Source organism: Parambassis ranga, chromosome 1, assembly GCF_900634625.1.
Source record: "Parambassis ranga chromosome 1, fParRan2.1, whole genome shotgun sequence".
Taxonomy (NCBI): domain Eukaryota; kingdom Metazoa; phylum Chordata; class Actinopteri; family Ambassidae; genus Parambassis; species Parambassis ranga.
Window position 1 is genome coordinate 4,091,533 of NC_041022.1, and position 25,825 is coordinate 4,117,357.

General features: G+C 46.0%; 1 protein-coding gene across 8 annotated transcripts in view; it reads right to left on the bottom strand.

Annotated features, from left to right (window-relative positions):
- Positions 1-8,628: 8,628 nt before the first annotated feature.
- sorcs1 (sortilin-related VPS10 domain containing receptor 1) overlaps positions 8,629-25,825 on the bottom strand; it is a 117,417-nt gene continuing 100,220 nt past the window's right edge. For 3 of the 8 annotated variants that reach the window (XM_028402933.1, XM_028402880.1, XM_028402926.1), the window contains exons 16-27: positions 25,432-25,565; positions 23,507-23,620; positions 22,302-22,473; positions 21,597-21,783; positions 21,009-21,142; positions 19,639-19,765; positions 17,887-17,999; positions 16,606-16,740; positions 14,174-14,273; positions 13,663-13,768; positions 12,393-12,553; positions 8,629-11,541 (exon numbers count right to left, since the gene is read on the bottom strand). In XM_028402933.1, coding sequence (XP_028258734.1) covers positions 11,480-11,541; positions 12,393-12,553; positions 13,663-13,768; positions 14,174-14,273; positions 16,606-16,740; positions 17,887-17,999; positions 19,639-19,765; positions 21,009-21,142; positions 21,597-21,783; positions 22,302-22,473; positions 23,507-23,620; positions 25,432-25,565 — 1,545 coding nt within the window. In that variant the 3' untranslated portion in view covers positions 8,629-11,479. Of the gene's footprint in view, positions 11,542-12,226; positions 12,285-12,392; positions 12,554-13,662; positions 13,769-13,898; positions 13,984-14,173; positions 14,274-16,605; positions 16,741-17,886; positions 18,000-19,638; positions 19,766-21,008; positions 21,143-21,596; positions 21,784-22,301; positions 22,474-23,506; positions 23,621-25,431; positions 25,566-25,825 lie in introns of those variants that run through there. The other 5 variants (XM_028402899.1, XM_028402908.1, XM_028402890.1 and 2 more) reach the window with 5 other exon arrangements.

Genomic DNA, 25,825 nt, shown 5'->3' on the forward strand with positions numbered 1-25,825 from the left:
CATTTTAGAGAAGTCACACACATACAAACAATAAAACAGTTACACAAACACAGCACAAACTCTGTTACACTGTGAATTCTGCGACAGTCCCCACCACAGGCAGGATTCCGAGAAAATGTCCTTCATGTCCACAGATAAAGGCCACCTCTGTCAGTCTCTGAAGGGTTCTAATGAAGCACTGTCTGTCTGAGTGTTTGTGTTCTTTACATCAGCAGCTATGTCTAAACAAAGTCTTTCAGATGATGGACGTGGAGGGGTGTGTTTGTTTGTGTGTGTGTGTACAGATGTTTCTGTGATGGACCACCAGTTTGACGTCTACCCTAACGTTGTGAGGACATTTCAACAAAAGCAGAGACATTTTAGAAAAAGTGAAGACATCCTTAAAAACCCAAGGACATTTTACATAGTGAGGACATCTTAAAGAAGAGACATTTGCTTAGCTCAGGTTCTATTTGTGCTAATATTAGCACTTAGCTATGATGATGTGGGTTTAGGAAATATATTTTCTCACTGTATGTCCTCACAGAGATAGACAACCAAACTTGGTGTGTGTGTGTGTGTGTGTGTGTGTGTGTGTGTGTGTGTGTGTGTGTTTTCTGGCGTCATGACAGAATTAATGGTGGAAGCCTCAGAGGAATTCCAAGTTTATCAGCTGCAGTTCTGTGCCGTCCAATAATCTGCTACGTAGCTCTGTGAGCTAACAGAGTTTCATTTGAAGGAGACCATTAAGATAAGCTGTACTGTATGCTAATGTTCCATGGGTGGAGGTCAGACGTGGAGACGCACACTTGTGTGTGCTCTTTATTTCTCCACACAGGGAATGCGCATTTTTGACTGCATGCACATTTATGTTAAACGGCACTCCTTCTCATTCTCAGCTGACTGTAAATTCTCACGTACGCTATATTTTATTGTCAGCTCCTATATACGCTGAGGCCGGGGGGACGAATGCGTCCTTTGCAGTCAAAACAACACGATCCCTCAGAGCCAAAGCAAAGCACGACGCAGACCTCAGCTTGGAATTAAGGGCTGATCAGCAGAATGCAAATGCTACAGTGTGCTTAGGCTGCATTTCCATATCAAACACAGTGATCAATTCTTTACCCTGTGTGTCTGAATGCTAAATGTGTGCCGTGTATTAGCTATATTTCTAAAGGATGCAGATCATCTATTAACCATGTGTGGGAAAAACACACAGAAAAGGTGTGAAGACTTGGAGTTGGAACATTTTGGGACATTAAGGAAATAGGAAGGCATTTAGGAGAAGTGTGGACACTGTGGGGAGACATTTTTGGAAAAAGGGGGACAAGGTGCAAACAAACTCCAGAGACCCAGCGTGTGTTTTGTACATTACTGACTGAGTACCAGCTGCCTTTTGACATAACAAGGTTAAGAGCAAAGACGCCACTCCCTCCTCGCCTAAGAGCTGCACTCCCCCACCGGGACTCCCCTTCTTTAATCAAATCAAGCATTTCCAATAGCAATTAATATCAGAGCATGCAAATCACCCAGGAGAACAAAATGGCACTCCCTCGGTGGACAGCGAAAAAGCTGCTGCTCTACACTGCTGCTAAAGTCTCACTGCTGCTGCTGCTTTGTGTTTAGGATTACAGTTTCTGAATGTCAGCTCTGTGCGTGCCGGATTCAGATGTTTGAGGATCATACCAACAATTGAGAATGAAAAATGTGAATGGATTTTATCCTGTCAGTCAATCAAAACATAGACATAATCAAGACACACAGCCAACGTCGAACTTTGACTGAGCTAAATGTTAGCATGCAGGGTTCTGTCTGATTTTCAGGGTCTGGCATGACTTCCTCTGTCAGGTTGGTTCAGATGCATTTTGTCTGTGCAGAGTTTCAGCCAAACAGCAGCAGACAGACACTAATACTAGCATCACATTCTGATTCCAGTCAAAGCGATTTGCTCATTTTAGGGATGAACCGATCCACATTTTTTCACGATCCGATCCTAATGCCTGAATTTGGATATCTGCCGATACTATTCTGATACCAGAGCTCTGTTTGCTTTAATATTCTTATTATCATTATTGATGGTTTTATATGAGGCTGTAATAAACTCCTCTCTACAAGCAAGTATGTTATCCAAACGCATGCATGAATGTCAGAAAGGCAACTTCAGGTAAGTACCCTTGTAACCTTATGGTTAACCTTATGGGAAAAATCCCATCCTCACCTGGCGGTTCTCTTTCACCTACAGCTTGTCTACAACTTGCAGTCTAATTGCAGATATCTGTACCAGCGCACATGAATTTCTGTGTGGCAAAGTTAATCATTTCTTCATGTGATAAATGCCATGTGGCGTGTGGACTTGTTAAAATGTGTCTCACACTCAATGCGAGAGACTTGAGAGCCTTGGACTGATACCACAGTGCTGCTCGATGCTCGCCTGCTAGCTGGCTGCAAACGGTGGAATGGATTTCTAAACAGGAGTATCTCACTAAGACGTGGAGTAACTAAACTGATGGTATGGATCTAAAATAAAGGCAGATTTAGAGTCTACACGGCTTATTTCTCAACATTTTCACAAACAAGAGAGTTTCCAAACAAGCTGCAATGTTATGTTGGTCCAACTTGAAATCAATGAGCAGATGCCCTCACTAAAAGTGTTCGTTCATAAAAAAATAAACCATGTTTCCCCACCAAACAGTTAGAACTGATGAAGCTGCTTGGATGAGCAGTGAAACGTCCTCTAGAAAACTCTACAAGTCCAGACACCTTGCCTCAATCTTCTCTATGTATGATGACCTGGATGACTGAGAATCTTCATCAACATCTTCATAAAAAAAAAATGTTCACAGTGAAGGTTTGTGCCACTGATAAAATGTAAGCTCTGTCAGAACCCATCAACTGTTTGATAATGAGGATCAGGGAGAGCCCGAGCGCTCTAAAACACCTGTCATCACTGTACTCACTCTCTGATGACGTGATGTTTTGTTTTCAACTTCTGCCCGAAGAAGTAAAAACAGCCCAAAAACAACAGGTCTGTCACACTGATCTTAGAGAGGCCAGAAATAAACATGCACCATAACCACTGTGATGACAGAAACAGATCCTGTTTTCACTGGACTACCATCCAGGCAGCAACTGAAGACAAACTCTGAGAGTGTGACGCTGTATTATAACAAATAAGGTGCATGGCTCCAGGAGGGTTTTCTCATCAGGTTGCAGGTTTTTCCCTCTAAAGTGCCCCATTAAAATGCATTTATTAAACATGAATTTTCTAATGTTTCTAATAAGCAGCAAACATAACAATAAAATATAAATAACCAAATAAAGTAAATACTCAGTATATCCAAACAACACAATATGGAGAAAAGAGAATATCCGTCATATTATCAACAATAAAATAAGAATATGGTTTGATCAATAAGGATGAAACACTGCAGAGGAAAGTTCCACAGGGCGCTTAAACCTGCATAAGAACCAGTACCAGCAGAAGTCCAGTGGGAACGACATGTACTTAATAAAACAGGCGGCCCTTATAGATAAAAAAATAATGACCTCCACATGTTTCCACTTCAAATACATGTCAGGAGGGAGAATCTCATCACATCTGCAAGCCAGGATGACAGGTATATTTCACATGCAGGTGACTGAGAGAGCAGCTGAACCTACTCACTGCTGTCTACTAACAACCCCACAATGCTCTGGAAGGAGAGGATCAGGAAGAAAGGGAAGATGGAGCAGCAGGAAAAGGAGGAGAAAGAACAAGCAGGAGGGGGTGGAGGAGTATGAGGAGAGGAAGTAGGAAGATAATGAGCAGAAGGAGGAAGGAGGAAAAAGAAGAGTTGACCAAAGTAAAGTTGTCCAGCTGTGGAAGCAAGATGGTGCCGGTCGGAGCCTCCACACTGAGCTTCAGCATCATCTTTATACAGCCTGAGAAACACTGAGACGCTCATTATCGCTGCATGATTGGCTGACAGTGTTCTGCAGGTCACCAGAACCACCTCGTCTTTTCTGCTTTGACCGCAGCCATTACTGCAACATGGCTGCCGCTGGCCTCAGGTGAACCTACTGAGGACGAGCCAACCTGGAGGACGCCAATTAGGCTGTGACCCAGAATGCACCTGTTGTCCTCCAGTCCAGTTACAGCAGCTTAGAAGCCACATCGTTCTTCCAGATGAGGGCTAACGAGTGCACAGTACAACACAAATCCACACAAACAGACCGACACGAGAGCTAAAGCCACAGTCTGTCAGCATGCCTCTGCACAGCACACACAACCACACACACACATCCCTGATCTAAAGTATCTGATCGTCCTCCACCCGCCCTTCACTCTCCTCCATCTTTAAGCAATTAGGTCTGTTTCCTGTGGAGCTCCTCATTGAACATGACGTCACGGCTCTGAGTCTGACATTATGAGGGGCGGCCTGACCAAACACACTGCAAAAATTAAACGGAGCCTGCGTTCATTACAGGCTGAGGGCAGCTACACATCAGGCAGTCAGCTCAATGTCCAGGTGATGTCAACACTGACGGCTCAGGTTTGAACTGAGCAGGGGAAACAAACACATCACCTGTAGCTCAGGCTGGATGTCTGCAGGTCTGTCTCTACTGTAAGGTCGCGGGGCAGTTAGTGGTGCGACACTGATCAACATGGAGACAAACAGGAAGCGGTTATATAACAGAGGACCAGACGTCTGTAAGTCATGTGTAAAACTATTCACCATGATATTCATGACAGCGTGATGATGCAAACTATGTGGCTGAGCTGTTAGAAAGCAGACATCAAGCCCATAGACTCCCATGTTAAAATGTCTAACTGCAGAACAGAAACAAACATGATACAGCCTGACACCAAGTTCTCTTTTGGTGTCAACTGTAAATTGTTTTTTTTATAACTCAATTATATTCAGACTTTAAATTAGGTATAACTATAGGTGTGACCGCTTTGAGTAACAAGAAGTTGCCGTATCACAGCGCGAGCTCCCCTCTGACTTAGGCTTGTGCAAAATCGTATCGTGTGCAATTAATCGTCAGAAAAACTGTCACCGATTAATATTTGCCACTTATCGATTACGGCGATTAGTCGCGTGTGGTCATGATGACGCATTTTTGTGTGGGACGTACTCTCACCATCACCCTCAAGCGCACACATGTGAGCCCACAATAACAATAATGGCGGAAGGCAGTGGTGTTCAGTTAAATGATGCGGAGCAGCACGTTCCTAACAGAGGCTCAACGTCCGTCACCATAAGCGCAACGAGGCCACAACGCCGGCTACAGCTGTAGTGTATAGTGCCGCGCACGCATACGCGACATGCATTAGGTGTGAAGCGCGGAGCGTTGGTTGTTGCCATAGCAACTGGATCGCAGGTTGATTTGCACACACATACATTTAAATGTGGAATTGCCCGGTTTGTTTGTAATGTGTTTTTCTGCTGCTGCTCTACAGTATGAGTGAAAACATGCACTAGTGTGGGACATATTTTTTAACTTTAATAATCACTGATGTGACTTTTCTGAACTTATTTGTCCTGCTTTGTGACTTAAGATAAGAACATTTGAAGGACAAAGTTACTTTAAATGTTTGCTTCATTATTATTTTGAAGCAGTTTGTGCATCTGTTATCAATACATATTTCAAACATGGCTGGTTGGTGCCTAATCACTACTCACCAGCTTAACCTGTTAGAATGAAGGAGTTAACTTGACTGATGATTTGTCGGTATCATTTTAGAACAATTTGGTGATTTAGAGTCAAAAACATGTAAGTGCAATTGTCATCAATTAATCGTCAAATTAATCGTTATCGCCTAAATGCCACAATTAATCGTGATTAATTTTTTTGCCAATATCGCCCAACCCTACTCTGACTGCCTGTCAACCTCAGTTCAGAGTAGTAGTGGACCGTCGACAGTCCAAGTAATTTTTACTTTCATCATTTCAGTGTTACAGACACAAAAATGTTTCCCTTTACAAGTCAAGACTGGGACATCCACCACAGACTGACTGCTCCTGCCAGAGTCAAAGGTGTCCTGTAACAACGATAATCCAAGCACAGGGAAATATATCAAGGATCAGAGAGTCCCAAAACTAAACGAAGCTCAGCACACAGTCTGAAACCTCTGCATCAACATGGCATGAAACATGTTTTCATCCTGTTTGTAATGTATCACACAACTCTGCACAACAAGATCAAGGAGCAACAACAAAGATGAAACCAACCACTCAGCTGTGAAGTCATCCTACATAAAGGTGGATGAGGTGGTCCCGCCTCCGCCCACTGTACCACAGTGAGACTGACTGTCACAATACTTCCTCCTTTTTTAGCCAACATTAACTAATTAAATACGGATATATAGAATAACCTCTGGACAAACTAGGACTAGTTTTTTTGGCTGGGTCCATGTCCCATCCACTAACCTGGAGGCGGGGTTCCAGATGTTTTGGCTTTACTTTTAAAGAGCTTTCATGTCATCCATCTTTACTCAGCAGGGTTAACAAACAGCCGCTGCCAGGTCAAACCTGCAGCTCTGGTCCACAGAAACAAACACACGCAGAGGCAGAGCATCTGCAAAACTCACCGTCAGAAGTGTGAGCTGTCCGGGCGGAAGCGGCGGCCTGTAGGCGCTCCATATGATCTGAACTTTGACCTTTTGATGGTTGGGGATGGTCGTTCATGTCACCTCCGCGGGGCCTCTTCCTCACGTCCACTCTCAGCTAGAAGCAGCTAGCTTGTTAGCTTCCCGGCGCGGTAGTTTCCAGCTTCCGGTTAACACACTCAACGGGTTTGTCTGTGAAAAAGTTCCCATTCATCCAGGTCATGTTATATCCAAGAGTTACAAATGGAGGCAGCTGAAGTCCTAACACAGTTTTCTGAAGACGTTTTGTTGCCTCCCGCCAACAGTCGCGCCATCGATTCGTCTTCCTTCTTCTTCTTCTTCTTCTTCTTCTTCTACTACTAACAACAGGAGGGAGTGTAAACAGTGGACCGTGCAGTGCTGCCCCCACAGGAAACGATAGATAACTGTTCTATATCTTGCGCTATGGAGAAATCATAATGCTGCTGTTCTGAAAATTGCTCCTTCATCAATTAACGATTAAAAAAACAGGAGGAGAAACAGGAAGCGGAAGTGAGGTCACAAGGTCAACGCGGGCTGCGCTGATTGGCCGAAGAGTAGTGTGTTTGTTTACAAAAATCCAATTAACTTATTATGACTATATATATATATATAGTCATATATATATATATATAGTCATAATAAGTAAATTGGATTTTTGATATATATATATATATATATATATATATATATATATATATATATATATATATATATATATATATATATATAAAAATTAAAAATAAAATAAATAAATTTAAAAATAAATAAATAAATAAAATAAAAAGAAATTTTATATATAAATTAAATCTGTAATATGTGCAAAAACAAAGGTTTCTGATGTCACAGTGATGGATTTTTTTAATTTTCAAACAAAACAAAACAAAACAGAAATGTGTTCTCAGGTTGGCAGTTTGTCAAATTCTCACAGACGGTTTCTTTCAGAGCTTCCTGCCAGACTTCACTGTCTTCATAGAACAGTTGGCTCTTTTGTCAGCGTTGTAAGAGCCAGATGAGCGCTCCTGTCACCCCTGAGAGCTGGCTGTTGTTTTAACAGTAGGAGTCCCTCTGATGTGATCCTCCTTCACAGTGATGTCAGCCTGTATCAGCGGCAGCGTCCTGTGGGGGCTCTGTGGAGCTCCACCTGGAGATGTCAGCAGAGCCAGGCCTCCCCTCTGGAAGTGATCTCCTCTCTCCCGAGTGTCCGAGCATCCCCTGCTTAAGAACAATGAAAGAGTCCACCAGCGACACCTCCTCCTCCTCCTCCTCCTCCTCCCCTCTCACTGCCGCCACCTCCTGGCCTCCTCCTCAGTGACGCCCCAGCCTCACCGTCCCTCTCCTCTTCTGTCACAGTGACGGCCTTTAGATCACACATGTGCTCTGTACTCCAGCAGCACTGCGGCTGTGCTTCAGTCACGCACTGTGTTATTTTCCACCGTGGCCGCCGCCACCATCATTATCGCCACCGCTGCTATTTTAGGAAGCTCATAAATAAGAGTAAAAGAGCTGGATGTAATTACCACCATCCTTTACACAAGATCACCACTTCAGCATCATTATATTCTGCACTGAAACTTGTTAAGGTTATATCCATGCTGAAATTAACATCTTCATCTTTAATGACTCCGTCTCACTTTCTCCTGCCTATTTATGAGAGCGTGCTCCCGGTGTGACAAACTGCTCTAAACTCCTCCAGCAGAGGAGGGCGAGCACACAACTGCAGTCAAATTACTCTCACTTTCTCTAAGTGTGCACAGAAATACCACAGCAGCTCATTAAAAGTGTCCGAGGAAGCTGCCAGATTTTATTGTTTAGGTTTAAATACAATCAGCAAAATGCAGTTATTCCTGCAGTAAAGCGAGGAAGCAGGCGACCCTGCTGCTGCTGTGGTAAATGAATCACTGACTGCCAACATGTCCATCCTGCAGCCTTCACGCTCTGAGCCTGGGCCACAGGTGGTCTCAGAAAATCAAACATTTTGTATTAAATCCAAAAAATGTGTGCAGAAAAAAAATCAAAATACACAGACGTGCTGGTTTGTTTCCTTTATAGGTTGAGTATTATTACTTTTGCAAATACATAGTATTTCTTTACAAATATTGTAAGAAAATGAGAACACAGTTAACAGACTTCTTTCCATTTAATAAATATGATTGTAAATGCATAAAACAATTACACACAGCACAGTTGAGGTCGAACAAAAACACTGGAACACCTTACCGTCTGTTCTTATACAAAAGCTGTACAGTAGTAAAACTCTTTTTTTTTCATTATTGTTATTCATATTTCTCTACAAAAATAATAATCTTGCTAATTCTACAGGGAGGAGGAGATAGAGAGAAGGAGAGTGTGTGTGTCGCCTTCAGCCTGTTTTACACACACACACACACACACACACACACCTGTCAGCTGACCAGGAGGCCAGAGGTCGCTCCGTTAGCACGACTTCCTGTGTGTCATCTTCTGTTCCTCAGGGTTAGCATTAGCATTAGCACTCTGCTGTTTCTGTGCTGGCTAGAGAGGCGGGGACTCTTTATACAGACAGGAACTACGTAAAACATTCTTGACTGGCAAAACTTGAAAAAGAAACCGCAAAGCTTGGAGAATCCAATTAAAATTGTACATTTCATTTATAAACACCCAAGTAAAATCGGCCAAATACACCATGCAAACAAAACAGGAATCATCTGGGAGCCGTCCAACACTCCACATGGAACACACACGAATGAAGATGTCAGCATGCAGCCCTGAAGCACAAGAGTGAGACATCTGAGGACAGACCGACTGTACCCAGCAGCAACACCGGAGCTCTGAGGTCACACCCCGTCATGCTGATGGTGCCACCATCTCCCTGCTCAGCATCGATGCTGATTTTACACCTTTGGCTCAGCACAGCTCTCCTCTACCTCCTCTGCTTCCTCTGTCTGCTGTGCTGGAGAAAAAAAAATCAATCTGATCATTTAAAGTCGTAAAGCAGAATAAAAGGAACAACACCGGAAGCTCTCGGCTCTCTTTAGTTAATAGTGAACTTGTATCAGTTGTAAACACTCGACAGGGAGCCTCCAGGAAGCCCGGCGTTCTGGTGACTGGCCTGTTCGTAACAAAAGGTGTTTTTCCACAGCAGGAACTGGTGGAACAGGAACGTGTCTGAGGGAATCATCGTTCATATGTTTTTGAACCAATGTCCTTTCTTCGCTTGAGAGGATGTCACATGGTTAGTACCCACTCGAGGTTCCTCTTGAGAGGCACTTTCAGTGACTTTTTTTGATCATTTTGACAAAAACAGCCTAAAGACAAAGGGGGACCTTCATGGAGCTGCAGGCTTTGTTGGATTATTACATCATAGACTAGGTCCAGATTATGTTGAATTAATTTGTCAATCTGTGAGTGAAGGACAAATGTCTTGCAAACATTCAGCTCATCTTGTGCAACAAAGTTCCTGCCCCACGTTTCTGACGTGGAAAAACACCTCCTCATGTTCCCCACAGGTAAAGACCAAATCTTATTCCTGTGTCAAACACTGCAGTTCCATCAGTGACCTCTGGAGGACTCCCCACAGGCTTGTCCAGATTTATTACAGTCCATGAAGAAGAAGAAGAAGAAGAAGAAGAAGAAGAAGAACTGCACATGATGAAGCTGGGGGCCACTTCATGCCTCACAGAGTTTCTGCAGTGGAAAAACACCTACGAATGTTTCCTACAGTTAAAGACTGAACCCTGTTCTCTGTCACCATGAGGGAGCATTTCTCATGTGTTTTTCATGTGTCCATATTTTCCATCTTTTCCTGAACATGTGACAGAATGCAAAGCAGCCAGTGTGCGTGCACTTCAGCGCGGTTAACCCCTCCTGCCGCTCCCCCTGTGGCGGCTCTGCGCGTTTGCAGCACAGATAATCCGAAGCCGACTTTTCACAGGAGGAAAAAACAAATCCGGAAAAGTTGCCTCCGAAGATTTGAAAGGCATCAATCAGGAATTTCCATCTGTCAGATTTAGCCCTCAGAGAGCTTGGAGGGCTCGCCAGTCCTCCGAGCGGGCTAACCGTCCGTGCAGCCTGGTAGCATCTGCGCTCCACTTCTCCTGCTCCTGCAGCGTAAAATAATGAGTTGGGATGAAGATGGGTGCTGCTGCTTCAGAGCGGGCCGGGACATTAGCCTGAATGTGTCGCCAGACGTAGCCAGCCTTGATCCTGACAGGCTGCATTAAGTATTCACAGAGTTACCCCCTGTCTGTCTGTCCTCTCTGTCTGTCTGTCCTCCTCAGGAAGCCTTCTTTTTGTGGAACTGTCCTCCTCTGTATCGTCTTCTCCCTAAAAGCTCTGCTGATATTTGGGGATCAGTCAGGAGGTGCAGTGCAGCACCTGAAGCACAAAACATTTACAAACTGGTATGTATCATAAATAGATCCAGAAGCATCAGATTAACAGCAAAACCCAAAACAAACAAACGTTTCTTGTTAAATTAAAAATCAGAAAAAAAAATATTTCTGTATAAAATGTGTTTTGTGCCATGAAGTACCCTATCCATATTGTATAACAGCTTCTCTTTTTTAGTGATGACATTTGTTATTAAAATACACAAATTTCTAACATAGACATTTATGATTTACAAAATAAGTATATTCATATGAATAAATAATACACACTGCTGTTAGCTTCATGGAACAGCAAACCAAACTCAGACACGTGAGCAAGCCTCCATCTGACTCGTATAAATAAACTCTATGAGACGGGAAACCGAACACCTGTACACTGCTCCCCCTCTGGTTTGAACGGAGCACAGTAGAGTGTGTCAGGGTCCAACATGCACAGGTATAAAGCTCAAAACCATCGTGTCCCAAATGGTAAAAAAAATTATCCATGACGTGGCTGGAGCGGGTAAATCCAGTCCAGAGATCAGACGATGTATGTGGGGAGCTCTGTGGAGAATTTCACATGTACATGAGGTTTCATACATCCTGCAGGGGGGGGGGGGGGGAGAACAGAGAGGGACAGGGGGGAGAGGACAGAGAGGGACAGAGAGGACACACCTGTTAGTCTGAGACATTCAACATGTGCAGAGGATAGCTGTGGAAAGCTACATTTAACTGTGTTTTTGATCCTTAAAGGAGCAATTTGTAAAAAAAAGTTAGTTAAAAAGTCCTGAAGACGACTGCGTTGGTCTGTAAGCTAGCATAAATGTTAGCTCAAGAACTCCAATCTAACTCTGCAGCTGAGTGTTCCATCTTCCAGGCTTTAAATATTGAGCTCGAGTCGAACCACGTTATTACAGCCAGGCATCAGCTAAAGCTGCTTCGGTCTTATCAGCTGGATTCATGTGATGTTCACTCTGTTGAAGAGGTTTCTGCTTTGATAACAGCTCCCAGTGCTCCCAGTCTCTACCAACAAAGCTACAAATTGCTCCTTTAATGGAAACCAGCAGCAGATTAAATATTCAAATATTGATCAGTAAAATATTCACACAGTCTCACTCAGCAGAACACGACACAGATTAGACGGAATGAATCACGGCGTCACGCTGACAACAGATTAATGAAAGTGATAAATGAGACATGAAATGATGACTGAGTGTGAACGTGATGCAAACCTCCTACAATAAAACACTTTATGTGGACTTCAGTGAGAGCAGTGTGTTCATCATACCACTAAGAAGCAACCGCTTCACACTGTGTTTAGTTCTCCGGCTGACTGGACCACTTCACTGAGGAACACAACACAAGGCACACGATGAGCGTCATGATGGAGACGATGGCGTGAGGCAAACAAACGGCGTGATGACGCAGTGATGTGTGTGTGTGTGTGTGTTTACCGATGGGCCGTGAGTTAAACTCCGTGTCCAGTATCTCCAAAGAATGCACCAAGTCCCGCTGAGAGCCGGGCGGGGGGGCCTCCGTTGGATCAGCTGGACTCATCATTTCTTGTTCTTTTTCGTTCTGCATCTGCGCATAGACGTTGAGGCCTGGGATCTTCCTTGAGGAAAGATTTACAGTGAGGCAGAGGGATAAAGAGGAAGAACGGCAACACAGACAGAGCAGGAGGAGGCCAGGAGGAGGAGGCCAGGAGGAGGGCAGGAGGAGGGCAGGAGGAGGGCAGGAGGAGGCCAGGAGGAGGGAAGGAGGAAGAGCGCAGGAGGAGCGCAGGAGGAGGAGCGCAGGAGGAGGGAAGGAGGAGTGCAGGAGGAGGAGGGCAGGAGGACGAGGGCAGGAGGAGGGAAGAAGGAGGAAGAGCGCAGGAGGAGGGAAGGAGGAGCGCAGGAGGAGGGAAGAAGGAGGGAAGAAGGAGGAAGAGCACAGGAGGAGGGAAGGAGAAGGGAAGGAGGAGGCCAGGAGGAGGAGGGCAGGAGGAGGGAAGAAGGAGGAAGAGTGCAGGAGGAGGGAAGGAGGAGGGAAGAAGGAGGAAGAGCACAGGAGGAGGGAAGGAGGAGCGCAGGAGGAGCGAAGGAGGAGGGCAGGAGGAGGAGGGCAGGAGGAGGGAAGAAGGAGGAAGAGCACAGGAGGAGGGAAGAAGGAGGAAGAGCACAGGAGGAGGGAAGAAGGAGGAAGAGCGCAGGAGGAGGGAAGAAGGAGGAAGAGCGCAGGACGAGGGAAGGAGGAGGGAAGAAGGAGGAAGAGCGCAGGAGGAGGGAAGGAGGAGAGCGGGAGGAGAGCAGGAGGAGGGAAGGAGGAGAGCGGGAGGAGAGCAGGAGGAGGGCAGGGGTGCGGCCAGGGTTGGATTACTTCACCTAGAGCTGCTACATCTCTTATTTACTGCACACTTTTCAGAAAGGATGAAGTTTTCTTGTCTGCTCCCCCACACACACACACACCTTAGTGAGAAGACATCATTTAACATTTCAGAAAGGTCGACTGACGCCGCTCAAAGGGCTAAATATTGATACCGAAGGCTGACTGACATTTCTGTTGTACAGAATGACCTGATAAAAGAAACCCCCAGATGTGTGAGGAGGAGGAGGAGGAGGAGGAGGAGGAGGGGGAGGTGGAGGAGGAGGAGGGGGAGGTCTGACAGACATCAGCCTGCGCCTCCTTTTGTTCACGGAGCTGTCAGAGCGGTACAGACGTGACATTTCACCAACACTTTACCTCTTGAATTTGTAGATGACAAACACAGCTAAACCCACAACCACTACTGAGAGCAGCATTAGCATGGCAGAGCCGCTGTGGTTCTCGCTGGTGTCCACTAGGGGCGCTGCGGAGACAGGGAGACAGGAAGCAGCGCAGCATTAAGGACGCGGCAGGCGGCGCGGCTGTAATGATGCAGAGAGCAGTGAAGACAAACGACACCTCATGGTATTGATCAGTAGTAGGACTTCTCTTACTCTTTATCTTATAAGGACAGAAGCAGCGCCCCCACTAGGAACAGGCACACATACTTGTAACGATGCTCACTCTCTGATTGTGTCGCTACATGGTGGGAGCCAATCAGACACAGGGAGGGGGGGTGGGGTTATTAGTTGAGCAAGAATAATAAAAAATATGGATGACTGTCCACTCTATGTAGATCTCTGGATGGTCCACATGCTTCATGTTCTGTCCCACTTAGACACACAGACACACATGGACAGACGGACACACACACACTCTGTGTATTTACCTGCAGACAGGTGCGCTGCGTACACGGTGACCTGGACTCCGGGCCGCAACGTGAACTGGACGAGGTTCTGATTCAAGGCGGTGAGCAAAGCCTCAGAGAGCTGCGGAGACAAAGACGGAGGCGGTTCATCGCAGCGGTCCTCACACCCCGTCCCCGTGTCATCATTTATATCCAGTGTTTCAGTGTTTCAGAGCAAATCTGTTTAAAGAGCTGATCAGTCTCTCTCTGCTGCAGAAATCACTCGTCCTTGTCAACAATTACAAAACAACAACCCACTGAGACCGAACAGAACTCTATGTGCATGGGTTCTGATGCCACTTGGAGGCAGCAGAACCATCTGAAGCTAAAGCAACAAGCTCTGGGCCTGACAGCAAAACCACAAAGTGCAGTTCCTCCACTGTCCTCTAGAGGCCGTGTGAGTCCTCCAAGACCTCTGTGTTAAACTTTCACAGCAGAAATAAACAGGTTGATGAGTCATGATCTGTGCTTTCCTCCCCTCATGTAGGAGTCTTTGTCTGTGGGACCGTGTCCACCGCCATGCATAATGCATACAGGCGGCCTCAGCTGATCTCTGCCTCCCAGACAGAGAAGTGACCTTCTGCGCTCGGAGCGTCTCACTCTGATATAAACTGGGCAGATTACTGTGACCTGCGGCCCGGCTCAGGAAGAAGACCCGGAGTTTAAAGATGAACTCAGAGCTGGTTCACTCTGAGGTGGACGCTCTGAGTCTCTGGCTACACAGCACCTGATCTGAGCTCAATCCACTCTGAGCTACCACGATTATAAAAAGCCACTGATCAATGGAACCCTGATACTATGAATCACCACGGCAACAGCAGCAGCAACAACCTATGTATTTAATGATCACATCACAGGTAGAAACTGGTGTTATAATGAAAATACATTTCAGTGTAGGAGCACTCCACACCTCTAAGCAGCTAAAAGTAAACTCTGATAATCCAGCCTGTTTATTTTATTCAAATTTAACATGTGCAGCTTTTAACCCCTTTGTCTGTGCTACTTGGACACGTCTTCAGTGATAAACCTCTTTGGGTGTTTCGGGTCTTTAATCATCAGACACAAACCAGATACTGTTGTCCTTTCTGACGGAGCATGTGGACAGCAGGAGGACAGTCTAGTCTAGTCTAGTCTAGTCTAGTCTAGTCTAGTCTAATCTAATCTAATCTAATCTAATCTAATCTAATCTAATCTAATCTAATCTAATCTAATCTAATCTAATCTAATCTAATCTAATCTAATCTAATCTAAACTCTGTCTTATTAAAACAAACCTATAACCTGGAGCAGATCCAGAAAGCAGACCTGAAAGCTCAAACACTGGAGCTAGAGGTGACTGAGCTATCCACTCCACAGCGGATATATAACAAAGTGGGTGTTGTATTTTTAGGGATGCTCCTGAGGTTACCGTGGTAACAGACTGTTAGAAGCGTGAGTCCCCCCTTTTTCTCAGAGTTTGAGTTACGTCCCTAAAGTTTCCCCTCGGTGCTCTGAGCTCCTGACTCAGATGCATTCATCGTTCTATGAGGCAAATAAAAACTGTTAAATACGCACGCGTGGAGCTGCATAACAAGACCAAACAAACCTCCCTCTCCCTCTGCACAGGGCTTCATCTATCTCCTCTGCCTCATTTGCTAACTGAATTGTGATATAAGTAATTCCTGCAGTCCTTCATCCTCCACTTTATACTTTAAATTTAGACCACGCTGTGACTAATTACTTTTTTCCCACTGTATTCCAGGGTCAGTACATCTATTATACTTTCTAATAAGCAAAGCTCGCTCTACACTTCTCAGATGTCAACCTTGAATGAAGATTTATCACCAGCTTGTAAAGGTTGAGGAGGAAGAGGAGGAAGAGGAGGAGGACGGACTCTACAGGCAATCATCCAGGTGTGAGTGAAGTCAGACTTCCTTCCTTCTCTTCTGCACATCATCTCATCACACCATCTAAACTGATCAGGTGTGAAGACTTCTTTTTATTTCTGGCTTTTTAGGGTTACACACACACACACACACACACAGGAAGTGACTGGAGGGGGTTTAAAAGTCATTCCCCTGATAACTTGTTAATACTTGTCAGGCTTATTGATGAGTCTGTTGCAGAGCTTCCTCGGGCGTGTTCTAGAATTAGACTCATGGAAAAAAAGCTGGACGTGCTGCACTCTGGTGGGTTAACACTGACCTCTGCTGGAGGCAGCAGGAACTGAACGCTGGGATGTTTTTTTTTTCAGAGGGCAATTACAGGAGAAAAGCTGCAGTGATGTGAGAGGCTCCTCCATGAGTCACAAAGCAGAGACACTGCCTGTGCTGGAATCAGAGTGAGGATAACAATCCACCGCCTACACAAACAGCTGGAGGAGAGCGAGACAGGGAGAGAGAGAGAGAGAGAGAGAGAGAGAGAGAGACGCCTCACCTGATCTAAATGAGCCGCGCTCTTGTCTGCTTTCCCCTCCGTTAGCAGTTTGTCAGGCAGGAGGAAGAGCTCTGCTGCTGAGGGTAAACCTGCGAGGACGGTGACCAGGAGCTGCTCCTCTGGCACACCTGTGGCCTGCAGAGGGAGAAGCAGGAAGCAAACACTCCATTATGACTACTTCTGATCTAAATAACAAGACAGAAAGTTTGTTTTTTTTCTGAAATATAAAATGATATTCTGCTCATTTATGTGTTTAAAAGAACACATCCTGAAGGCCAGCAGCAGCTTTCAAACTACTGAACTACTCAGCACAACTGCACAGAGACCTCAGACAAATTTTTACATTTACAGCACTGTAAATAAACCTTATTTAATATGTAATATTAATATGTAATATGTGCTGAGCAGTGAGGATTTTGTCGTTATTATTTTTGGAGGATTTTTAACTCAAACATGACGTTTTCTGTCTGAACTTCACACACGACGCATTCAAGGATTTTAGGATTCCTGCGAGTGGGTGGGGGCCTGCTGATTGTGACCCCGAAACACACACACACACACACACACACACACAGTGACAGGTTTGTGGGAGCTCTGTGAACCTAATGTTTCAGGGCTCCTCTCTGCAGTGAATGTGCTGGATGCTTTAAAGCCATCATGTCATATTTCCATCTGAAAGCTGTGTGTGTGTGTGTGTGTGTGTGTGCTCTGCCTCCCAGGCTGAGGCTGTCATGAAGAACATGATGTCAATAACAAATAACAGAACAGACATGCTCAGTGAAGACTGAGGAGCCGGGTGTATTTCTGGCTTCCATTCTGATTCTACAGGATCAAAAAGTGTGAAAATATGATGCAGGCGTGGATGGCTTCCTGTGAGTCAGAAAGGTATCGACGCTGTGAGGATGTTACAGACGAGTTAATGAGGCAGACTGTTTACCTGACATGTCATGTGTGGGTTTGAATCATGTCTTACACTCTGACAGGTCACACAGCATCTCTCCCTTCACAGCACACACGCTGACATTTATTCCTGTGTACACTTCCAGCATACACAGCCTCGTTACGACTCGGCCCTGAACTCTGTGTGTGTGTGTGTGGGCCGCAGCAATCAGCGCGCTCTTGAACTGTATTTCCCCCTCTTCTCCCTCCTGCCTTGTCATCTATCATCATAAAAGTGGGACTCATGTCTGGACGCCTTGGGGAGGTCACGCTGCACTCAGAGGTCCAGCCCGCTGCTCACAGCATTTACTAAGCAAAGCTGCGGCTGCCCGAGAGCCTCACCTGGATCAGAGCGTTCTTGATGACTCGGCTCACATCCAGCCTCCACTCTGACACGTCGGGGTTGTGGTCGTCCAGGTTGGATGAAAAGGCGAGCAGATGAGATCGGAAGTACTCTGCGGGGAGAAGAGTGAACACGTGAGAGATGCTTTCCCCCTTTCATCAGTCACCGTGCTCTGTAGAGACCAGATCTGATCTGTGCCCATCCTTTCCAAAGTAATGGCATCATGATGTCATTCCATCTTTATACGAACACCAGGTCAGACTGTCAGACGCACTTTAAACAAGCTGCTTTTCTTCTCAGGTCATTAAAAATCAATGAGACGATCATTTCTCTTTCTGAAGCTGGTTGGCTGAAACCATCTGTCAGTCATCATGTCATCATGGCCTAATGTCAACCAATCAGATCAAAGAGGAAACTCATCAAGCCTGTGAGAATATCTGACAGCTAGCTAGCAGCAGAGAGCATGACTGCAGAGGACTGATGTCCTAAAACAGGCCCACAACTCACAGTGTTTCCTCACAGTTCAACACAAGCCCACAGAGCGAAGCCTGGAAGATGTGGGAGCCACGTCAGCAGCATCCCTCTCAGCTTTAGGCTCTGTAATTAGATGGTGCATCTTGGGAGTTGTAGTTAACTTGACCCCTGGAGATTTCTGTGCTAAAGTTAATACCTTCCATGTAGTAAGCACTGCTTCTATACATCATTAGGACTGTTCACACAGGAGAGCTCTGCACCACAGACAGACTCAGCAGCAGCCAGCAGGGCTCCTGCATGTTATACAAACTTCTACACATTTACCCCAGACTGGGGGGGGGGTCTGTGTTCAGAACAAGCGGCAACCTTCGGGGCTCAAACTTGAAGCCCATGCGGAAGTGTCAAAACTTGCAATTCACGCTGCAACAGCTGGGGGCTGGCTCCAAAAGCGAGTAATTTCCCATAGACTCCCATGTTAAAATGGCCGACTTCACAGCAGAAAAGAACATGTTTACAGCCTGGTATAAAAAACCTCTTTGGTCTCAGATGATAGGTTCTCTTCTAGTGTCAATTGTAGGGGGGTGAATTTTTTTACAACTCACTCCTTTCAATGGTATTCTGACTTAAAAAAATGCATAATTATGGGCGTTGCCGCTTGAGTGACAGACAGTTGACGTATCACAGCGTGAGTTTCCTGCTTCCACGATCGGCCGCCCCCCTAAACCCCACTCGTGCTCCCCCTCTTTGTCCATATTTGGAGTTTTGGCGGACGTGACGCTGCGGACGTGACGCTGCCAACATGGCGGCGGTCATCAACGTCCTGGAACCTCCCACCGAGCCTCAGAACGGCTCTTCAGAAACAAACGGGTGACGTCACGGAAGCTCTGTCCATAGTTTTTACTGTCAATGGTTCAGAAGGAAAACCTGATCTGACACACAGTAGCCTACAAACAATGTCCATGGCATGCTAACCAATCCCACAATGCAATGTGTCACCCTTTAAATGAAAAGAACAAGAAAAGCAAGCAGCAAGTTTTGAGGAGGAGAAAAGAGGCAATGTGCTGTAAACGGTCGCTCCTTCAGTGTCCACCAGAGGCTGGTCTGTGCAGATAATTTCATCTTAGTATTCATAGTATGACCGACCTCACAATTCCAAATGATTTCTTACACCTGAGGAAGCAGCAGCAGGACAATAAGAAGCCCATTATTCTGCTGATACTTGGCAGCCTGTGGTGACACAGAGTCCCAGAGGAGAGGGAGTCACAGAGTCAACTCACCGTGGACAGCGATGGTTTTTCTGTCCTGCAGAATAGTATTCCCAGCAGACACCTGCACCGTCACGGTGCTGGTGCCTTCCCGGGAGAACGTGCACGCCACACTTCCCTCCAGGGTGATTACTGGCTGCTGGAGGAGAGAGAGAGAGAGAGAGAGAGAGGGAGAGAGACAGAGGCAGAGTCAGAGTGTGCCAGCTCCCACGAGAGACCCTTATCAGCGGCTGGTTAACATCTCACACTGCTGTTATTTACACTACAGAGGTGTCAGACACACACACAGAGTGCATGAGTGTACAGCACACAGAGGGCTGAGCCTGCAGAGGCTTCACTGTGACACTGGCTGCTCCTTCCTGTCATTACTCACGGCTCCATTTGTTCTTCAGATAGCTGTAAGGTGCTAATCCTGCCTGTGTTTATTACCAGCTGACACCACTGGCTGTCCTCACAGAAGCTAAACAAACACATTCATACAGCTACGATAATGAAGACAGAAGAGAGCAAGAGTGGAGCGCTCAGTGCAGATGCTGCTGCTCCGGAGCGGAGAGGAAGCAGCCACGGCGAACAGCTGAGCCCTGACTGAGCTAAAACCCACAGTATAAACCCACAGGTGTGTTAGCATGTTAGCACCACACAAGCTCAGCAGGCTATTATAACCCCCCCCCCCCCCACACACACACACACACACACACACACACACACACACTGATTATTGTTTACCTGTCCTAAAAGGCTACATGCCCAGTTGTTTGGATGGAACTGAAGGTGACCAACATAAATGTGACCTGTGTGGGAATTTAAAGGTCCGGTAGGAGATTTCATTCTGATGCACTTTTTGTTAAATTAGTGGAACTTCTCTTTACAATCCGATAGCAACCGATTAGTTCGGCAGTTTCGCTTTAAACGAAGAATATGAATCATCTGTGGAAGCTATAAAACGCTAAAAACATCAGCCAATCCTCCGGGTGGACCCTGCGCGGAGTATTGGCTGGTTGTCACTCTCTTCCTGCTCTGCGCGCACCAGAGAGGTCACAGACCACAACTCGTCTTCAGGTGATGGGAGGCGTGGCTTCGGGGTGAGCTCCGAGAGAAAGGGGCGTGTGTTTACTTTCCAAATCTGGCTGACTCTCACTGAGTTCTCAAAATCTCCTACCCTACCTTTAAGATCCCCTGGTTGGCTGTCAGTCATTCAGGCTCATTTCTGATTGGGTCAGCAGCCTCACCTACAGTTTTTATCAAAGCTGATAACAAGGCCACATATCTTGATACCTGGATGCACAAACATAGCTAAAAAATAATGATTCTCACATTTTGGAGCCCAGCAGTCAGCAACCTACTTAATTACAAAGAGCCGGAACAGAAAGCGTTTGCAGTACCTCGGTGTTATTTCCGATCCACCAGATGTAGGTGACCGTTCCCACTTGGCTGGGCCACAGAACAGCAGTCAGGTTCACTTCCTTATTCCTCACCGCCACAAAGGGAGCTGAGAGATGGATATACTCCAGCTGACCTACTCAGGCACACATATAAATCACAGAGTGAACTCGCTGCTCTGCCACAACCAGCAAAAAGAAAACAACTTTATCTGCAGGAGGAAAGAGGCAGAGAGGGTTTTAGAGGTGTGAGGCTCCTGCACTGGGACCGCTGGCTGCCATCTGTGTCTTATTTTTCATCCGTGGCACTCCTGAGCCTGCAGCGCCTCCATTTGTACTGCTGGCACACAGGATTGACAGATTGGTGGGGGCGACGGTGCTCCCTGATCAATAAGTCTGTGGCGTTACATCTGTCACCCCCTGAATACACCGGGGGTGGTCAGCCGCGGCGGCTGAGTGAGCAGTCAGCTGACCTGAGTGGAAGTTGATTTTTTGGTGATGGGTGGGGAGCATGCTCAGTGTACGAGCTGACAGCCACAGTCCCACTGAGTGCGATAAAACCCTCTGTGTGTGAATGTAACAGGGCCTCACATGTCACGTGCAGGAAGAGCGTGGCCGTCTCCGAGCCCAGGCTGTTCTCGCCAGTGGCCGTCACGCGGTAGATTCCCACGGACTTGTAGACATGTTTGATCCCGTCCTCGATGGAGCTCACGTTGGAGTACGTCAGAGCGTGGCCATCTCCAAAGTCCAGCGTGATGCTGGTCCTGGCGCCGTCACCCTGCACACGAGACAAGTGCAGTCGTTATTTGTTCCTCACAGTCACTGCTGATCGATCACAGGATTGTTTCAGAAAACAGCTTGTTGCTATGCAGAACTGATGGTTGTTATGGACACTGCTCCTAATCCAGCAAAGTATTCCTAAAAATGATCTGAATCATGTGAACAGGGAGGACAACGTGTGTAAATTTTGTACATCTGTACAGATGAAGACAGATGAAGACCCCTGATTCCACATTTGCCTAATTTCTGTTTTATCGTATAAACTGTCACACTGGAGATGACCTTTGACCTTTGTTACATTTAGTTTATAAATTCTGGAGTCATGACCACAGAGGCCGTTAAACTCAGAAAACCAAAGGTTACTCAGTCTGTCCTTAACCCCAGGAGGTGAGGCTAAAATGGAAACATAAAAAAAACCTGCAGTTCCTGGAGTGTCCACTAGAGCCGAGCTCTAAGTTCAAATGTCTTTATTCTCATATTACTACAACCTCATGTGATAACGTTACGTTCGCTCACCTCCTCCAGGAAAACGAGGAAGGTGACGTTGGTGCTCAGCGTGGCCGTCAGCGTGCCCTCGCTGGTGACCAGGTGGAGGCCTTTGGGCGCTTGGACGGGACACTGCTGCCTCCTGGCGGTGTACTCCACGCTGACTCCAGCCGTGCAGTTATTAGACACCACTTTCCTGTAGCTGAGCAGAAAACAACACACAGAATCCTCATCTGCCTCCTTCTGATTCTCCTCACAGGTCAACACTTAAATGGAGTGGCTCTGCTGTGTGTGTGTGGTACATAAACAGGGCGTCCTCTGACACGGAGTCCAAACTGTGGACAGAATGTCAATGTTTCAGAGACAAAGAGCCGAGCCAGGCTGCTTCAGACGTCTCCCTGACGCCTGGGGCTGTTTTTCAGCCCAGAGTTTTTATTCTATAAATTGGCTTGTAACAAAAAATAAAAATAAACAAAAGTAAATCAGAAAGAACTTTTATTTAACTTCATGGTGATTGTGGCTGCAGATATCCGTGTTTGTTTCTGCAGCCTGTCACTGCCTCAGCTGCTCCAAACTCGGCTGGGTTTGTGATATTGTTTTAAATTCCTGCTTTCATTTAATAAGAAGCACCCATAGCAACACAGAAATGAGTTTATCAGCAATAACTGGATGACTTTCAGACAAATAGCTTCTGATGTTTATACAGGAAGTGCAGCAGAACGTGCAGCTTAGCTAAAAACAGCATCTCTGTGACGGGCCGTGCTGCTGTCAGCTGATAACGGTCCGATCTGAAAAATGTGTGCGGACGCTCATGATGCGTGATGTCACTGAAAGTTACAGATAAAGACTCCATTCATTCTGGACTGTCTGCAGAGCGCCCCCTGTGGGACAGGAGGTCCTCACGGTGGCTCTTCTCTCTGTGTAAGTTTTGAGATGATCTGTATGCTCCGACGCCCTCACACCGAGCTCCGTACCCAGACTCTGGTTGACATTTTGAGCACGTCCTCCACCTGGAGCAGATCTTTTCATTGTGCTGTTGGTTCATGATTGTTTTTAAAAGCTCAGGTTTGATCATTCAGCCCACAGTTTCCGCAGCCTGTCCGACTTTTCCCTGAGAAACTAATTAACGCAGCCATTCAGCTCAAAATGCACCACTCACTTCAGCCAGTCTCACAGATACAGCTGTGTGTGTGTGTGTGCTTGCTGATTCCAGTCAGCTCTCCTCCAGTGTTTACCCAGTGCTGTTAAGGAAAGTCATCCCTGTGGTGCAGCTCCTGGACATCGATGATGGATGGAACCAAAAGGCGGGGGTGCACCTGCCGTCGCTCCGTCTCTCGTAGCCGTAGTCACTGGAAGGAGCAGAGGAAACACACTCCAGTCAGGAAGTGAGGAAGCAGACTTAAAAGAAGTGGGTGTTAAAACTCTGGTGCGACGGTTTCTGAACGCAGCACGCAACCTGTTTGTCCCACAAATTAAAAAGGCGACGCGTCCCCAAACTGATGGGGACAAATTGCCCCAATTAGTGCGACATGCACACAGATGCAGAAGTGTTGTGATTGTTAATGAAAGCTATTAGGCGCTCTGATTTATGGTTTGATGGAGCTGCTGCTGCTGCACTCTAGAGACTCCAAAAAAAACACACGAGCGACATTAACGGTGAGGAAGACGAGGAGGAAGACGAGGAGGAAGATGAGGAGGAGAAACACACAGATAAAAAGCAGCAGTTTTACTCAATACTTCGTCCTTCAAGGAAGGATGACACACACTCAGGTGGAATCAATTCAAAGTGAACACACACACACACACACACGTTGCAGCAGCTGACTGGTTTCCATTTCTCAGAGCTGCTCTGCATTAATAATCTTAACCTTGACAGCGATCTCTTATCTTCCTCATTTCAACTCACCTGGAATCCAGCCTGTGTGACTGCAGCTCTGTGCTCTGATGAACACATCACACACACACACACACACACGCTGGAGAAGCTAACAGTAATTGTGTTTGCTTTATTTTCACTTTTTTAAATGACAAACCATCAGCAGGCCCACAGGCCACCAGCTGATATCATCCTTTATATGAAAAGTAAAACAAATCACAGCAGGGAGCAGCTCCATGAAAACCTGTTAAAGCAACCAGACCAAATCCAAATGTAGCTTTAGCTTCGAACTCTCAGAACTATACAGACTGTTATACCACTATGTTAAAAGAAATAATGCTCGCTTCATAACACGCACATCAGGGTGTGTTTGTTCTCAACATATATAGAGCTCATGATGCTGATTTATCCACATCCTTGTTGCTGTAACCAGTGCTGGAGGAAGTACTGAAGCTTGGTACTTAAGTAAAAGTACAAATACCCAGCAAAATATATACTCAAGTAAAAGTAGAAGTGCTACATCAACAATCCTACTTAAGTAAAAGTCTTAAGTACTTTTAAATGTTCTTAAAGTATTCAAAGTAAAAGTACTCACACACTGAATATATATGATTGATTTCCATTGCAAAGGATCTGAACAGGTTAAAATAATCAAAGAAATCATCTTAAATTAAAATGGAGCATGTGTAGTTAATGTACATGTTCAGTCCAGAAGCAGCTATGGACAGGTCTGTGTGTCATGAGGCAGGCTGTGGGCATCAAGTGAACAGAGAGGCTGCTGATAACAAACAGGCATTCAGCATGTTTACTGTGTCAGTGTTCCTGCTGTAGATTCATGTGATGATTCATGTTCATCAGACATTAATGGATGGACCTGTGTTAGCAGACAGCAGCTAACTAGTTAGCTAACTGAGCCAGAGCACCGGCATCATGACTGAGGCTCATTATAGAAACACAGCTGGCAGCGTGACACCACCTCCATGCAGAGTCTGACCTCACATCAGTCCAGCACTGTGTTCATCACATGGAACAAGGAACTACAGACACTGTAGACATGTAGTGGAGGAGAAAGTACAGGTGACAGCTGCAACATGTAATGGAGTAAAAGTAGAAAGTATGCACTATTATTTTTACTTAAGTAGAAATACATCAACTTAAGTACAGTAACAAAGTACAAATACTTAGTTACTTTCCACCACTGGCTGTAACACTCAGGTCCCCACTGTGGGATCAATAAAGGTTTGATCACTAGGGGGTGATCACCATAATAAAACCTGCACTAACCACTCAAAGTCGGCCTCGGTGCAGTCGCAGGGCCCCGACGTCATCGTCACCGAGTACGTCTTTCCCATCACACACCTGGAAGTGGGCTTCAGCTTCTGGTAGATTCTTTTCACTCCCATGAGGCACGGCTCGCCCTGCAGGCAGAGGAGGGAGCGTCGCAGTGAGGGGGGGTTTCAAAACGAGCTGCTTTGGTAACACCACCATAAATAATTTACAGGCCTGTGTGTGTGTGTGTGTGTGTGTGTGTGTGTGCGCTTTCCTGTTCAGTGAATATTTACGGGGCTTGTGCTAAACTCAGCAAGTGTCAGACTGTAGAATGTGCTGCTTGACTTCTTTTTTGTGTTATTGAGAATAAGCAGCAGCTTCAGTCTCTGCCAGCGAACGCTCCATTTTT